Genomic DNA, 18,659 nt, shown 5'->3' with positions numbered 1-18,659 from the left:
CTTTTTGACTTGTCCAGAAGGAAACGGTGACGGAGATGATGATGATGATGATGATGAATTACCAATTTGAGACGCCGAACTAATTTTACGCGTTCTGTCCTCCGCCATTTGTAACGTCGACGTCGAACTCGCTTTAATAAAAAAAAAACAACAAAAAAAATTTTAAGGGATGAAAATTTCTTTTCTTTTCTTTTCGCACTCTGTGTGCGTGAGTTAAAATCAAGAAGATTTTTTACCCGAATTTGATCCGCTACTACTACTGTTGCTGCTACTACCTATGCTACCCCCGGTACTTCCCATGTTCACGTTTCCACCGCTACCGTCGTCGGACGGCGTCGCCAACTGAAATTACAAAAGGTTAATTACAATTCGATAGATCGATACATCGATCGATTACACGATTCGACTACGACGACTCACCTCCGTCACGATGGTCGGAGATTTGGGCGGCGTTATTTTCCTCGTCGCATCCTGTCCGGAATTGGCAAAACTCGCTCTCGTCGGTGAGGGCGAACTCGTCGGCGTGGGCGTCAACATGAGCGACGTTAAAAATTGATTTCCGGAGCTAATGACCGGAGTGAGAGTCACGGACGTCGGACTTATCGCCATGGGTCCCAATCCGGCGCTCGTGAGAGCCGGCGATAGGACGGCCTGAGCCAGAGCCGCCGTTCCTCCGGGTCCCGTGACCATCGTCGACGTTCCCTCCAATTCTTGTATGGGAGATAAAACGACTTGAAGAACGGGAGCCATGTCGGCGTGATACCCGGTCGGAGCTTGACTAAATGGAGGAGGATTCGTCGCCAATGGGGAAGTTGGCGTCGCGCTCATTTTACTCTCCTGAGCCATGACTTCTTTCGTCACATCCGGAGTCGGTATTCTCGGACGATTTTTAAGCGATACTAAAAACATTTTATTATCATCATCATCCTTTTTTTTCGAAGGCGATCTCTCACCACCGAAGAAGACTACGTACCTGGTTTCTTTTGCGGTCCCCTAGACGATTTCCTACCGACTAATCTATCGTAGAGCGACATTTTTTGATTTTGTAAAACTATAGCATTGGGATTCGCACTCCCGTCGCCGTTTAACGTCACGGATATTGGTAAGCCCGATTCGGGACTCGAATAAACGGAATTGTGTCTTGTCCTGGCGAAAAGACGACCCGAAGAATAGCTCGTCGAAGTGGATCGCAATGATCCCATTCGATGCATCTGACGTTGAAACCAGTTTTTACGTACCACCATCGGCGTATCCACTGTTTCCTAAAGCGCCCGTAGGGCAAATATAAAAATAACTTTTAATTGCCTTTCCATTTATAATCAATTACCAACAACAACAACAACAACAACAACTCAACAACTGGAATTACTGACCATAATAATAATAATAGTAATAGAAATCCAAATTCCAAGTAGTTTCTTTTTCCCTCCTCTATTACCCCTCCCCCTCCTCCCCCCTTCCCATACGGTTTCTAAATTATACCTCTCTCTCTCTCTCTCTCTCTCGTTTCCATCGAAATCCATGCATGCATGAGCAGCTCAGGTTTCTGTGCGGAAACGCATCGTCACGAGATAGAGTTTTATAATAAAAAAATTTTTTAAATTTTCGACTTACATAATCTAAATCCGGGTGTTCCCCGTACATGTCTTCCCCCTGTGGCACTTTTCTGCCGTGAGCCGTGGGAGCAAGCAAATTTGAATATATCGAATCCGCTTCTTTGACTTTGTAATTTTCCGCCGAACCTTTCGGCTCGGATTTCCTATAACACTCCGACGCGACCGTGTAAGGCAAATCCTTCGGTACGACTTCTTCCCAATATTGATCCTTGAACAATTCCGGATGTTCCTCGTGCATTTGATCGACGATCATATAAGCAGCCTGATAAAAAAAAAAATTACGACAATGAGTGAAAAATATTTAAAAAAAAAAAAAAAAAATTGAACATGGTACACGAGGGCCGGAAGTTAGTGGCGTCCTCCTGTACTCCAGCTACTTGGAGGCCGGGTGCAGTGGATGACTTTGATCGTGTAATTCGGATCCTACTTGTTGTGCATTTTTAATAAACGGTCGACGGGACACTCTGACCAAGTGTTTCCGCCGGCCGACTTTTCCGGAGCAACTCCTGCTCCGGAAAAACGGGGATGCGAGCAGAAGGACGACGGAAAGATCTTCTTGCGTGGAATGAACCGGCTTCTTTCGCGGGGGATCGACTCGTCTCCGGAAACTCGTCATTCTCGGGGGATGGTTCGCCTGCTTAAGGACGGTGCGTGCGATTCATTCCAACGGCAGAAAGAAGATGCAAACAAAGAAGAAGATCGGGACGACGACGGATCCGACGATTACGTCGACGTCGGAATCCGCACCGGTCGGATTCTCGCTCTTCGGACTGCAAGAGTCAACAGGAAGGCGGCAGGGACAAAACGCGGACGGACTACGGGGGATAGTTCGTTGGGTCCGATACTTCGAAGCTCACCGCCTCCGGAAGCTCACTTCGTCTCTGCGGGGAGGCGGGAACGACGTGACAGGTCGGTACCGTCTCCCGAGGCACGAGGGAGGAAAGGATTCGTCCCGGTACTCCGAGTCGGGCTTCGGGTCTCTTGCTCGATTACGTCGGGGGGAGATTCGTCCCGGCTTAGGTGCGTTGGCGTTCTTCGCGGCGGTCGTCGCGGGGTCGTCGGGGAGGGAACAGGCATTAACGTTATCTCATTTCGGGCGCGGATCTTGAGGATCTCCCAACGCGGACGGCGGCGGGAGGACGAAGCGAAAAGAGTCGCGCCCCATTCGGCTCGTCCGGGTCTGGAAGTTCGTCTTTACCCGCGGGGGAGGCGGGAACGACGTGACAGGTCGGTACCGTCTCCCGAGGCACGAGGGAGGAAAGGATTCGTCCCGGTACTCCGAGTCGGGCTTCGGGTCTCTTGCTCGATTACGTCAGAGGGAGATTCGTCCCGGCTTAGGTGCGTTGGCGTTCTTCGCGGCGGTCGTCGTGGGGTCGTCGGGGAGGGAACGGGGATTAACGTTATCTCATTTCGGGCGCGGATCTTGAGGATCTCCCAACGCGGACGGCGGCGGGAGAACGAAGCGAAAAGAGTCGCGCCCCATTCGGCTCGTCCGGGTCTGGAAGTTCGTCTTTACCCGCGGGGGAGGCGGGAGCGACGTGGCAGGTCGCGAACGTCTCCGCAAAGGTGAGGGTGAGGACGCCCGGCGGCGGCGGGCGCAAACCCGTCGTCGTCGGGCGAACACACACACTTCTTTTCTTCCTTCTCGAGGGTCGGCGACCTCGGTCGATTCCTCTTCTGTCCCCCTTTTCTATTCCCCATACCGTTAGGGAGGATGCGATCAAATAACTCTTCACTTTAATCTTTTTACCCTTTTCAGGTGACGCGGTACGTCTCAATCCCCAGCCCGATCGCATCCTCAGGAAACAGGCGCGTTTCTCATCCAATTTTTCCACAGCGAGAAACCGGAGGACACTTCCGAAAGGGGGTGCCGAACGTCCCGGGAGGTGCGTTCTCCTCTTCGAGGAGGAGACGGAACGGAGATTAGGCGGACCTCCCCAAAAGTGATCATGTGGAACGGCTAACGTTCTGACCTACCGGAGAGGGGAGACTGAAATGTAGGTTCAACTCCCACGAGCGTCTCCCCCCCTTTCCATACAGGTCACGCTTTAGCGACATGCCCAGGAGTTTTAGTGGGTAGGGGTCCCCGCTTAGGCTTTCTTTCGATTCCAAACCGATCCCCACACTCCCTCTGTAGCAGGAGGGATTGTGCGTAACTTGCATTTCTCCTGGGTCACCAAAAAAAAAAAAATGGTACACGAGTACAGTCACGCAGGCAGGTAAACAGGCAGGCAAGCAGGCAGGCAAACAGGCAGGTAAAAACATTGATGAAATATTTTAAATTGGAGAGAAAGTTGACGACGAAGTAATAATAAAGAAGATATTTTTAAAAATTAAACGATGATCGATGAATCGATCGATTAATCGATCGCGAAAAATGAAAAAAAAAAAAAAAAAAAAATTGGAGCAAGCATGCGCGCACCTGACAATAATTTCAACAAAAAAAATTTTAAATCCAACGTTTCTCTCTCTCTGCCTGTCTGTCTCTCTCTCTCTCTCTCTCTTTGCCTATCTCTCTCTCTCCCCCCGTCTCCCTCTGAGGTTTTCCGCGTGCGTACGTGCTTGGGTACTTGCGTATACTCATACACACCTTCAAATGCCTGTCGATTAACCAATTGAGTTCGATATCGTCGTCATCTTCACCGAATGGATTTATGAGAACCTCAGCAACTTTCAACCATCCGACGTAGAAGCAAAACTGAAAAGAAAAGAATGAAAAAACGAATTTGAATTTTGAAATTTTCTGCCCCTACGAAAATCATCTTCTCCTACCCCCCCTTCCCCGATCCTTTCTTTTGTTTTTCCCAAAGAGTTTTCGCTCTGTTGACGGAAATCAAGGTTGTTTGTTTGTTGTTCGTATTCGTATATATATAAACATAATATCGATTTCTAAACGAGTTTATTCATTTATTTATTTATTATTAACATTATCATTATTATTATTATTATTATCATCATTATTATTTTTCGTACGCGCGGCAATGGTTGTTAGCCTAAGGTCCAATAAAGGCCATTGGCCTTTAATACGCTTAATTATTATTATTTTATATTATTTTTTTCTTTCTTTCCTACACTTAAATTCGGTAATTAAAATTGAATTTTTTTTTTTTTTTTTAAATAAAAAAAATAATTTTTTACCGGTCGTGCGTGTCCGCGCGTGTGCGTATGCGTGCGCGTGCGTGTCAACTCACCTGAAGCGTCGTGAAGAGTGGAAAAAATATTTCGTCGACGAATTTACTATCCGTCGTTTTGGGTATCTTGTCCGGACTCACGAATTGACGTCCCAAAAGTGCGACTATGAAATACGAATAAACGGACAACGTAACTACCTGTTGAGAAAAAGAAAACGAACAAAAGAAAACAAAAGAAAACAAACAGGCAAACAAACATACAAACAAACAAATATAAAACAAACGAGGAAGGAAGTTTTTTTTCAATTAAGCATTGTTATTATTATCATTATCATCATCATCATCAAACCGTCGAGTTTGGTTGCTGGACAAACGAAAAACGAACAAAAAAAGTAAAAAAATTTTTTTTCTTTTTTTTTTTTTTTGCCTGGCGGTAATATCACCGCCGGGTGCGTGAGTGCGCGGCCCGCGCGCTCGCGCCCCCTGCCCCCCGCAAAAAAAAAAAAAAATTTGAATTCCGTCCAAACCCTCGCGTTTTTCTTTTTAAACTCTTGCCAATTTTTTTTTTTTTCAAAATTCATTCCTAGGGCATTAACAACAATGTAGGCCTCTCTACTCGCGAATAGAGGTCACTAACGAGTATTAACTGGGTGGTGTTTGTCGTTGTCGTTTGTCGTCGTCGTCGCCGGTGTTCTACGCAACTTCAGCTTGTGCAATTTCTAAATCGAGTTCGCTGTCTGGCGACAAATATTCGAACTTTAAAGAAAAAAAATCCACCCGTTTTTTTTACTAATAAATGCTCGTAATAACACGATCTCCTTCCTTCCCCCCCCAAACAAAATCGATCCGAATCGTATCGTATCGACAAACGTGTGGGCCCCCTCCCCCTCCTCACCACACGATTGTTTCATTGTTGTCGTTTGTTCTTTCACATCATTTCACGCTCGCGTTTTTCGCTCGCATCTCTTCAACACCGTGCGTAACGAATCTCCGAAAAGAATGTATGAATGAACGAATGAATGAATTTAACGACGGCGGGGGGAGAGGGGAAACGCTACCGAAACGTATTGGTTCGACAAACAACAACAACAACAACAACCTACCGTAATAATAAGTGTCTCTCCCACAGTTAAGGGCAAGGCCGAATCCTCTCAAACGATTTCACATGCCGGTTAACCGGCACAACCATGCGTGGAAAATTTAAAAAACCTATTTTTCTTTGTTTGTTTCTCGTTTGTTCTTGTTCTTGTTGTTGTTGTTGTTGTTCTTGTAGTTTTTGTCGTTGAGAAATTGATCAACAATGCCAAAAAAAAAAGACAATACGATCGTGGGCAGGAAGGAGTTTTAGGGCGTGATATGATTTTTGTTTCATACGAAACGCACGCGTTCAAATCACTCCCCCCCCCCGAACGCCGCATCGAGAAATTTCTAATCGATTACAATACGCGTTATTACGTCATCATTACGTCAATTTTACTACCGCCATTATCGCTCACAATAATTAAATAAAAAAAGACCACCAATGATGATGATGATGATGATGATGATGGCGATGATGTCGTCGTCCTACTACATGATGCGTGTGGGTACGCACGCACGCACGAACGTCAAATCCAAGTCGATCGGGATAAAAAATCAATTCGATTCGATAATTAAACTCGAACGCGCGCGTTTTTTTCCCATTGTCTTTTAAATTTTTAAATTTCCCGCGTTACCGCGCGCGCGAAAAAAAAATCCCCTCCTCGCCTATAATAATGATTCCGATCGTGGGGGATTCCTTTCGTCGATTACCCGCCATTTTTTTTTTTTCCTTCTTATTTATTTATCGAGTTTTTAATGGGTTTGTGCTACCTTTAACATATCATTATCATTATTATTATCGCGTACATAATGTTATAAAAAAAAACATGAAATCGTTTTTGGCAAAAATCACTTTAATAAATTTAAAAAAAAAAAAAAAAAAAATAGCGAAAGTGAAAAATTATCGCCCTCGAGGAGATTCCAAGAGCAGAATTCTACAAACGACAAACTACGACGACGACAAACGACAAACGACAAACAAACTACGACGGGTTCTTCCCAGATTTATTATTATTATTATTATTATTACCTTTTCCAACGAGTTGGAAACGTTGACGTCAACGATCAATTAATTAATAATAATAATAAACGTGTGTTCGTTCGTAATCGAAATTTTTTTTTATCACTCTTGCGTGAGTTGGTACCCCCCCCCCGTAGGTAACCGCCGCGTAGCTACCCTACTCTACCCTATCCTATCCTACTCCTCCTTCCTTCCTCCTTCCTTCCTTTCGGGTGGTGTTAAAATAATTACCTGAGTGTAAACCAAAGGCAAGCAAACGGTGTCGTATCCTATGAGGGATCCCAATCGTCTCCTTATGTCCGACAGTTCCATGAGTATCGTTTGCACGAGGTGATCGCTGCTTATCAACGATTCCTTTCTCGCTCTCGTTATTATGTTTGTCGCCCAAACGAGAGGAAGCCAATATTTCGACATGACTTTGTTTTCCGCGTCCATAAGATCGAATATTTTCTTCTCGCTGTCCATCATTATCCCTGTGAAAAAAAAAAAAAAACATTCAAAATCCCAATTTCAGAAAATAACGTTAAACCTTAAACCTTAGCTTAGGCTTGGCGGAGTTGCGTCGAACGATACATCGATCGATCCATCGATCGACCAATATCGATAAATCGATCGATCATTTTACGCGGCGTGAATTGAAAAGAGACAATTATATACTACATTCTTTCTCTCTCTCTCTCTCTCTCTCTCTCTTTCTTTCTTTCTATTTTTTTCTTTTAGATAAAAACGCGACCGAATTCTCGACGAGAGAGCAGACATTTTTTTTTGCACTTTTCTTTCGTTTGGCGCCCGACAAATTGTTTAAATTATTATTATTATTTATATTTATCATTTTCTCTCTCTCTCTCTTTCTCTAACATGAAATTATAGTGAAACGAATAAATGATATCTTTATGGTATTAGGGGAATTCCCTCTCCTCCCCTCCCCCGTATCCCCGTTCGTCGCCATCGGGGCTTTCGATTCTATTTTTAAGTTACATCTAAGAGAGAAATCGATCATATCGAACGATCGATCGATCGATCAATCGATTATTCCAAAAAAAAAAATCACGCTTGCTCGTATATTTGCATTAAAAAAAAATTTTTTTTATCGATGATGATAATAATAATAGTAATAAAGAAACGAAACGAAACGAAACGGAAAATTATTACCTTCTGACGTAGAAATAAAAACAACGAAACAAAACAAAACAAACTTGATTTCGCAAAGAATGTTCGATATAATGATAATGATAATAATTTTCTTCTCTCTCTCTTTCTCTCTCTCTCTCTTTCTCTCTCTCATTTCGTTTGTTCGTTTGTCTGTTTGTTTCGAGTTTTTGGGTTTCTTTCGTTTTCTACGGATTTGTCAAGATCGACCAGGTACGAGAAGTGATTTACCGAAAATCCATACGTTTTTTTTTTTGCAAACTTTATTCATCGTTTATATATTCGCATACAGGTACGACTTGACGCGGATTCTACGAATTTAACAATATTCAAAGAATTTAAACTTTCAACTTTAGGACAAAAGAGAGAAAAGAAAGAAATTTTCCAATACTACCATCTCATCGATTCAAATTTCACAATCCCGAATAAATATTAATAATAATAATAATACAATTAATAATAAAAAACCAACGGGTCATTTATTATTATTATTTTTATTATAATCCTCTGGTTTGTTGTTTTATTATTACATTATTCGTCGTCCGACATGAAAAATATGAAATTTTTTCAAAAGTCGGCGAAATTAAATGTTAGATAATTCGTATTATTATTATTATTATTATTACTACTACTATCATCATTATTATCGTGCTCTCGTACCCGTCGTACTCGTCGTCATTATTTATTAATTTACAAAAATGATTTAATAAGAATTAATTAAAAGAGACGAAAAGTCGGGGCGAGGAGAGCCGAATGCAAAAGGAACAGGATAATGGCGGCGGCGGCGGTGGTGGTGGTGGTGGCTGATGGTGAGGGGTGACGGGTCGGTGATTTCGATGGTGACGGGTCGTCGTGGCGGTAATAATAATAATGGCAAAAAAAAAAAAAGAAAAAGGAAACAATAGTTTTTACGAGAGTTCCGCGAAAATCAAAACCGTGGAAATCGTTAAACGAAGGCTATACTCGCTTACTTTTTCACTATTTACACGTCGTTGATGACGTAATAGCAAAAAGAAATGAAATTTTTCCGTTTCGAAAAAAAAACACAAACAAAATTTGCCCTCAAATATCATGCCCCCCTTTCTGCCTCTCTCTCTCTCTCTCTCTCTCTCTCTCTCTCTCTCTGCCTCTCTGTCTCTCTCGTTCTACACGACTTCCATTATTTATTAATCGACCGTTAACAAAAAATAAAGAAAATTTTAATTAAAAAAGCGAAAATGATCGGCGGCGCGAAAGAGAGAGAGAGAGAGAGACAGAGGGAGGAGAGGGAGAGAGAGAGACCGACTGAGATTAACCAATCGTTTCAAGGTGAGCATCATCTCCGATCGAACATTTTTTTTTTTTTTTAACACTCTTTCGAAGAATCTCTTTGATTCGATGCGTACTCACGCATTCACGCACTCACGCACTCACTCCACGGTGGTTACGTTAAACTTTTTAATTTTTTTTTTTATATTATAATAAATAATAAATAAATAAATAAGTAAACGAACAAAAGGTCAAGTGAATAAACAATAATAATAATAATAATAATGATAATAGCGTTAAAAATTGCAAAGGATCATTCTGAATGAGAGCGAAATTCCCTGTCCCTCCTCATCCCCTTATCCCCCCAGTGCCCCCCTTTCCAACTCTCCGGATGACTGGAGTGGCGGGGAAAAAAAAAAGATAAAAAAAAGAACGTACCAGCATCCACCATGTGCTGCCACGACGGAAATCGTTTTTTAACTCTTAAACTGACTTTTTGCAACGTTATCACATATGATAGAAGAGCGTAGCGAACAATGTTTCTCCTCATCAAACGACCTTTTTCATCCTGCAATGATAAGAAAAAGAAAATAATAATAATAATAATAATTTTTTGCACGCTCACACGCACACGCAGACGCACACGCACACAGAAACAAAAATTCGATCGCGAGTTAATAATAATAATAAAAAAAACACGACATACGTTCGTGACGCATGTCCTTACAGTTTTTCATATAACGAACTTTTTTACGCGTTTCCTGTTCTATGGCAAATTAAAACCGGATGTGAGGAAAAGAATGACAGAAAAAAATAAAAAACGACGAAACGTAAAATAATAATAAACGACTACAATAATGATGATAATAATAATAATGAAAATATGCACGAGAATCGATCGATATTAATCGATCGTCGACGACTTCGACGAGAACGTATCGATGATTTTATTACCATTGATTAAAAATTTTTTAATTATTATTATCGATATAAAATTCGATATAAATATATATCGAAATCGTAACTCGAAATATAAAAAAAAATTTTTTTTTTATTCTCATAATCGCTATGGATTCGATTCGATTCGATTCGATTCAATGGTAACAATTCTCGAAATAATTTTTGCCGATTATTATTATTCGTCGAAGGCGAAACAAACACTCACGCGCACACTCTCACACTCGAGAGAGAGAGAGAGAGAAAGAAACAGACAGGCAGAGAGAGAGAGAGAGAGAGACAGGCAGAGAGTAAGAGAGACAGACAGCCAGAGAGATAGAGAGAGACAGAGAGAGAGAGAGAGACAGGCAGAGAGTAAGAGAGACAGACAGCCAGAGAGATAGAGAGAGACAGGCAGAGAGAGAGAGAGAGACAGACAGAGAGAGAGAGAGACAGACAGCCAGAGAGAGAGAGAGAGATAGATAGAGAGACAGACAGCCAGAGAGATAGAAAGAGAGAGAGAGAGACAGACAGCCAGAGAGATAGAAAGAGAAAGAGACAGGCAGAAAGAGAGAGAGGGAGAAACAGACAGGCAGAAAGAGAGAGAGAGACAGGCAGAAAGAGAGAGAGAGAAACAGACAGGCAGAAAGAGAGAGAGAGAGAGATAGATAGAGAGACAGACAGACAGGCAGAGAGAGACAGAGAGGAAAACCGTTAATTTTTTTTTTTTTTTTTACATTTTCCCACCGATGATGATGATGATGATGATGACGACGATGACGATTCGATTTTTTTTTTTTTTTTTGTTTTTTTCTTTCAACAAAGGGCGCGCGCTCGAGCGCGTTCGATTTCCGCATTTTAAAAATCATTGTCTAATCAAATTAACCCGGAATTTATTGTTCTTTTTTTTTCTCTTTTTTTTTTATGTATTTAAAAAAATTTTGGCAAGTAATTATTATACGATAGTCTCCGATGATCGAATCCCCCGCCGTTCGTTTTCAGTACACGTTCGTAATAATTTTTAAAACGCTCGAGAACACGCACCTCTGCCTCTCTCTCGTCTCTCAGACGCGCGAGAGATAATTTGCGAAAGAAAGAAATCGTAAAAACCCCCTTCTCCCTTACCCCCTTCTCTCGAAAAAGGCAATTACCGTTAATTAAAAAAAAAAAAAATTATGCTTAATTTTCCGCGCCATATTGATAACCGAAAAACAACAACGACGTTTTTTATGACTTCCCAGAAAAAAAAAAAAAAGTTTAAAAAAGCGTAGGTGGTTAAACAAAAACATTTTGATTGATTGATAATTCGCAACGTTTGTTTGTTTTTTAAGTGAAAATCAAAATGGCGGACGGAGAAAAATTTACGATCATTTCATTTTCTCTTCCCTTCTCCCCCTCCCCTCCCCTCCCCTCCCACCACCGCCATCATCATTCTCATCATCACCATCATCATCATCATCAACATCATCACCATCATCATTATTAATTTGATGATTATTTTCTCACGCGAAACGGACGTGGCAATAAAATAAAAAAAAATTGATTGATTTCGAGATATCGAAAAGCGAGAGTTTGAACTCACTCGTCGAGTTTTTTTTTTTTTTTTTTTTTTTACGGCTTTCCGATTCCTGGAAACTTAAATTAATATCATTTCCTCGTCGTTTATTATTATTATTATTACATACGTAGGCAGGCATACATGCGTATATGCTCGAAACGTTAACAAAAAAAAAAAAAAAAAAAAAAAAAAAAAAAAAAAAACCTATTGTTTTTCATGGGAAAATAATGACGATAATGATGATAATATAATGATTTTTTTGTTTTTATTACTTCGCATCGTTTCGTTTGAAAATTATTATTATTATTATTTATTGCAAAAAAAAAAAAAAATTTTTCGCGGTGCCTGTTTGCGTGTGCGTGTGTGCGTGTGCGCGTAAGATAGAGAGAGAGAAAACGAAAACAATAAATAATCATTTCCTCGTTTCGGTAACGATGCCGTGTCGTGTCGTGTCGTGCACCAACCACCCACCACATGCGTGGAAAAGCACGAAAAAAGAGAGAGATAGAGATAGATAGACTCACCGCTCCGGGTATGGCCGCGCTGACGAAGAGTGCTAAAGTATCAGGCCAGGGTAACAGCTTGTATTGTTGCCACCACCTTCCGACGACTAGAGTAACGTAAAATCCGAGCACGAACGACATTGGTATACTTTCGCTGTGGCTTCCAAAATATATTCTCACTTTTTCAAACGCTCTGGAAAATGATATAATAAAAAATGAAAAAGTAAAACTTGATTTGCACGCACGCACCCACGCACGTACCGTCAACCTTCGTGCCTGCGTGCGTGCGTGCGTGCGTGCGTGCGTGCATGCGTCTGCCAGCCTGTCTCGGCCAGCCTGTCTGTCCGTCCGTCTGTCGTAACACTAAAAATTTTATTTCACCTTCTTTCTTTCTTTCTTTCATTTTTTATCTTGAAAGACATAAAAAAAAAAAAAAAAAAAAAAGAAATTATTATTAATCGAGGCACGGCAGGTACTTGCTCTACTTCCTCCTAAGGACATGCATGCATTATTCAACAGCCGGTAAAATAAGTAAGGTATTCATTCGCACTGGAAATCCAGGTGGTTGCGTTTGCAACACGTTCAAGGACATTTATCAGAGAGCGTGGGTAACAACAATGGCTTCGTCGATTTCTCTCTTTTTTTCTCTCTCTCTCTCTCTCTCCCAATGTAATCAATGGTGGCCCAGGTCCGGAGCGAAACGGCGTAGCGACCCTGCTTCCTTCCAATATCGAACAAGGTTCTTCTTTGTCGTAATCACCATCCTCGTCATCGTCATCATCATCGACGCGATGGTGGTAATACATCGTCGTCGTCGTCGTCTTCATCGTCTCGTTTTCTTTTCTTCGTTTCCTCTCTCTCTCTCTCTCTCTCTCTCGCATACTGCATCCCCCTTGTTCTTCTTCCCGAACGTTCGTTCTTTCGTTCGTTTCGACATCATTTTATTGAGACGTTAAAGAATCCGTGAAAGATGACAAAGTCTCACTGCGACGCTGATAAGTTTTCCAATTTAACTTGAGTTAACTACTTTATCACTTATTTGACGTTTTAGGATAATTTAACAACCGTGACAGAACACTTGTGCGTGCATGAGTGCGTGCCTGAGTGCGTGCTCGCGTGCGTTTTTTCTTCTCTTCAATTCGCGTGCGAATTTCTTTTTTTTTTTTTTTTCATAGTTTTGACACGTTCCTCCGACATCTTATATCTCTCTCTTGTTGGTTTCTTCTCCTTTTTCTTAATCGTTTCCATGTGTCGTTGTCGCTTTACCCGGCCAATTTTTTTTTTTTTTTTGTTGTCTTCGAACCATTCTCGAACAACGAGATTGAACAAATGATACTCACCATTAATAATAATAATAATAATAATAATTCCTTTTTTTTTAAACAATTTTTTCAAGATTAAAAGTCTTTCTTTTCTTTCGATTATTTTTTTGGTTGTTGTTGTTGTTGTTGTTCGGTTGTTGTTGTCGTTGTCTTTATCGTTATCGTTATTATTATCGTAAAATGAAAAATTAAAACAACGACTCACCTTTTTTGTTCATCGTTCAGTCCGAATCTGTACACGAAATTTATTAAAAAAAAAACACAGATATAAGCCATTAATTCTCTCCATATTAATTTATAAACGCTCCCTCGCCATCTGAAACAAAGAAAAACAAAGAAAAAAAATTATTCGTTGGTCGGTTCATTCGTCAGAGAGACAGAGAAAGAGAGAGAAAGACAGAGACAGTAACTACAATTATTATTTAAAATCAATCGTGTAACTAGACAAACTCATTCCATCATTATTATTACGAATAATATAGCCCATCTATAGCTATGGTAAAATCGAAAATTCTCGAATGTTAAAAAAATTCGTTTTTTTTTTTTTTTTTTGCGTCGTGGAATTAGAGATCGGACGAGAGACGACGACGAGACCTTCGTCCTTGTCGTCGTCGTCGACGTCGACGTCGAGTGCACCTCTAATTACAGTTTTTCGGAAATGACGCCGATGGATGAATTCTTTTTTTTTTTTTTTTTTTGCCCGGTAACGATGATTATGATGAATTCATCGAATTCAAATTCCATAATAATAATAATAATAATAATAATAATAATAATAATAATAATAATAATAATAATAATAATAATAATAATTGCGTATGAGATTTATTAAAAAAAAAAAAATTTTTTTTCGTGTAGTTAGACAAGCTTTGGAGGTTTTTCTTCTTCTTCTTTTTTTTCCAACGCGAATAAATCATCACACGGCGTAAATAATAATAATAATAAACGTGCCCCACGCGTTAGTGTCGCAATTAAATCACGAGAAGATAATAATAATAAACGTTTACTGTTTGTTTGTTTGTTTCGTTCTTTTGTTCTTTTATATTGAAATCTATCACGACGAAAAAAAAAAATTTTACAGTGTCTTCTTGTCTCTTAGGCGGAAGGAAGTTGAGGAGGAAGAGGAGGAGGAGGAGGAGGAAGAGGAAGGGGGAAGAGGAAGAAGAAGAGAAACGCAAAATAATAATTAAAAAAAAAATAAAAATAAAAAAACTTTCGCGAAATTCGAATAGTCGAATTCATTGTCACACATCATCATCATCATCATCATTGAGAGAGAAAAGAAGAAGAAGAAAAGAGGTCGTTTCCGATGATGATGATGATGATGACACCGTCACACATATTTAGTTATACAAGGCGGTGTTACGCGATCGAAGTTTTTTTTTTTTTTTTTTTTTTTTTTTTTTAAGGAAGCGTGAATATCGAACGCGAGGAAAAACAACAACAACAACAACAATTATCTTCGACAACCTTTGCCATCGCAAACGCACACGCACACGCACACGCATGCACACACACCCCACCACCGTATTTTGACATTGCGGTTCTCCTTGCCATTGATCCAAAACATCATTCAAACAACGTTCACGTCGTGTTTTCCCATTAACAAACAAACAAACAAACAAAAACAAAGCGAAACAAAACAAAACAAACGAAAACAACTTTTACCGACCTTTATCGTCCCAAAAGAGAGCAAAAACAAATGGGATCGAACCAACCCAAAATCCTTATTTTTCCCTTCGGTTTCCCCGCACCACCCCCACACACACACTTCCCACTCCCCCTCCCTCCTCCCCCGAAAAAAAAATAAAACTCATTTTAAAACCAACCAATTCAAACAATACCAATAACAATAAATAAATAAATAATTTTTTTTTTTTTTCCTCATTGTATCGATTGTAGGATTTTCGTTTCCGGTTGATCGATGAACCCTATCATCATCATCATCATCATCATCATCATCATCATCATCGTGAGTGTGTGAGATGAGTTTCCATATCCTCCATCCTTGTATCGAATCAACAATAAACCAACAACAACCTTTTTAATTTTTTTATTTATTTACAAATTTCAATTTAATCAAAACACGCGCACGCACTCACTCATGGGTACGAATTTTAAAAACCAATTTACATCATCATCATTATCATTATTATTATTATTATTATTAACATTTTCCAGTAAAAAAAAAAAAAAATAAATAAAATTTTGTATACATTTCGCGTTAACCTTAATAAAATTTGGCATCGAACGTCGTAAGGTCGCACTCGACACCCTTCGATTTAATTCGATTTTCATTGTTTCCAAAAAAAAAAAAAAAAAAAGAAAAAAACAAGGTGAGGGTAGGGGAGGCGGGTTTATTCTTGTCGAATAAACGATCGATCGTGATTGACAGTGTGCGTGTGCGTGTGCGTGCGAGAGAGAAAGAGAGAAAAAGAAACAAACAAACGAACAAACGAACGAACGAAAAAATTATTACGATTTATTATTATTATTTATTTTCTCTCTCTCTCTCTCTCTGCCTCTCTTTCTATTTCTCTCTCTTTCTCTCCCTATCTATCTATCTATCTATCTATCTTTCTATCTGTTTCTCTCTCCTCCTCTCTCTCTCTCTCTTTCTATATCTCTATCTATTTATCTATGTAGCTGTCTCTCTCTCTCTATCTATCTATCCATATTGCTATCTAGCTGCCTCTCTCTCTCTATCTATCTATCCATGTAGCTATCTAGTTGTCTCTCTCTCTCTCTATCTATCTATCCATGTAGCTATCTAGCTGCCTCTCTCTCTCTCTCTCGCACACACTCACACACGCAGGTTTTCACGATCTCACACGATAATTATAATAATTTGTAAAAAGTCACGAAAAGAAAGACAAAAGACGTTCGTTCGTTCGTTCTTTCGTTCTTCATCTTTTTCTCCTTCTTTCACGCGGCAAAGGTTACCAAAAAAAGAGAAGCGATATCCGTGTTATCATGTCACCTTATCGGCGAATACGTGCGAACGTCACGCCGGAACGCAAAAAAAAAAAAAAAAGGAAAATTTAAAGATATCGTTCGCGCGCCAATTTTGAAATATCGTCGAACGAGCGATAAAAAATAATAATAATAATAGTAGTAGAAAAATATAAGCGATATCTCTCTCTCTCTCTCTCTTTCTCTCTCTTTCTATTTCTCTTTCTTTATAAAAATGGCGATAAAAATATTATTATTATTATCATTATTAATAAGGTAAATCAAGTGAAAGTTAGTTAATTTTCTTCTTACATTTATGATTTATTTTCGTTCGAAACCGGCCGCCGACGACGACGACGACGACGACGACATGTTTTTTTTTTTTTTCGAAGGTTGACAGCCCGATTCTCGTTTTTCGTTCCATTTTTACAAAACCGCGCGGTGGAGAAAAGAAAACGTGTTAGAAAAAACTCTCTCTCTCTCTCTCTCTCTTTCTCTCTCACTCGCACGCAGTTTTTTATTTCGTCGACTAATGACACGATTTGTTAAAAATTCTACGTCACCCGATTTGAATTTAACTTTTTTTTTTTTTTTTTTTTATTAAAACATATCGTACAAAAAAAAAAAAAAAAAAAAAAATGAGAACAATGGCGGCCGATCGATTGAAATTGCGTTTGTTTATTTTGTTTGTTTGTTTGTTTGTTTGTTTGCGTGTTCCACCGTTTGACTCGCATCATTCATCAATCAACCAACAACAACAACAACAAAACCGCATTCAAATTCGATTACGTTTAAAAAAAAAAAAAAAAAAAACAAACAATTATTTCACGGATCACGATGATGATAATAATATTATTATTATTATTATTTCAATATTATTACGACGAAATCGAAATTCTTATTTTTTTTTTCAAACAAACACGACAAAATGAAAAGACAAACATAAATGAGATAAAAGACGTTTGTAGGCATTTGACGTCGATTGTTGTTTACAAAAAGAAAAAGAAAAAGAGAAAACAAAAAGGAAAACAAAAAAGAAAACAAAAAGAAAACTGTTAAAAGGTGAGAAGAAAATTGTCGCACATTTACAAAACCTTTTTTTTCTTTTTCCCTCCATCATATATTCGAGAATCTGGACTCGTTTGTGCTTAATAATAACAACAACAACAACAACAACCGATTGTTAATAAGTAGGCCGTTACACCTGAAGTTCCAAGACGAGCCAAAGTGAGAGAGAGAGAGAGAGAGAGAGAGAGAGAGAGAGAGAGAGAGAGAGAGAGAGAGAGAGAGAGAGAGAGAGAGAGAGAGAGAGAGAGAGAGAGAGGAAAAAGAAAGAAAGAAAAAACAAACATACGGTGATATTTGTTGACAGTTGGTTGGAGCACACGGGGAAGGGGAGGGGAAAGTGTCGACCAAAGTTCATTTCCAACTTGTTTCTTGTCGTTCATTCAACAACAAGTGTCGCGCATCTTCTTCACCTTCTTCACCTTCTCCTTCTTCTTCTTCTTCTACTTCCGATGATGCAAAAAGTAAAATTCGTTAACGTTTCGCCGCTTCTATTTTTTTTTTTTTTAGAAAATTCCCTCGCGATAATTAACGTGTCAACAACAACAACAACAACAACACACACAAGAGTTCCTTCATTGACTAGGTCACGGATGAAATTCATTCGAATACAAAACCTTCCTTTTTTTTTTTTTATTTATTTTCCCTTTTTAATGTCAATTAATAATCATAATAATAATTATAGACAAATTACGTATTGAGTGTGCGCGTTACGTGAAAACAAAAAAATTCCCCTCAGAGTTTCCTTGAAATTGTTTTGTAAATCGGTCGATAAATCGTCATCGTCATCGTCATCATCATCATCTCCATCTCAACTTACGCAGGTACTCAACGAAAAAAAAAAAAAAAACTACAAAAAATAATAATAACAAATGTCAATAATAAATAATAATAATAATAATGATAAATAAATCAATAAATAAGAAAAGAAAAGAAAAAAAAAAAAAAACCAACTCATTTAAAACTATTTATTTTGAAAAACAATAGAATTTATTTCGCAATCGAACCGACGCGTTATCATCATTATTATCGTCGTCGTCGTTTTGTTTTCTTCTTTTTCTTCTTCCACGAAATTCAA

The 18,659-nt window shown here is 39.3% G+C and overlaps 1 protein-coding gene across 1 annotated transcript; it reads right to left on the bottom strand.

Moving 5' to 3' along the window:
- Positions 1–219: 219 nt before the first annotated feature.
- Positions 220–13,840, bottom strand: Phum_PHUM581620 (Bestrophin-1, putative; the record flags this gene model as incomplete). The annotated part of the gene is made up of 10 exons (XM_002432321.1): positions 220–342; positions 421–899; positions 974–1,262; positions 1,615–1,878; positions 4,207–4,314; positions 4,808–4,945; positions 7,080–7,321; positions 9,684–9,813; positions 12,264–12,435; positions 13,770–13,840. 10 exons carry the CDS (start codon positions 13,838–13,840, stop codon positions 220–222), a joined length of 2,016 nt encoding a protein of 671 aa, XP_002432366.1.
- Positions 13,841–18,659: the final 4,819 nt, after the last annotated feature.

This window comes from Pediculus humanus, genomic scaffold (genome assembly GCF_000006295.1).
Source record: "Pediculus humanus corporis 1103172108309 genomic scaffold, whole genome shotgun sequence".
Taxonomy (NCBI): domain Eukaryota; kingdom Metazoa; phylum Arthropoda; class Insecta; order Psocodea; family Pediculidae; genus Pediculus; species Pediculus humanus.
Note: the sequence above shows the minus strand (reverse complement) of the source record. Positions and strands in the feature narration are given on the sequence as shown.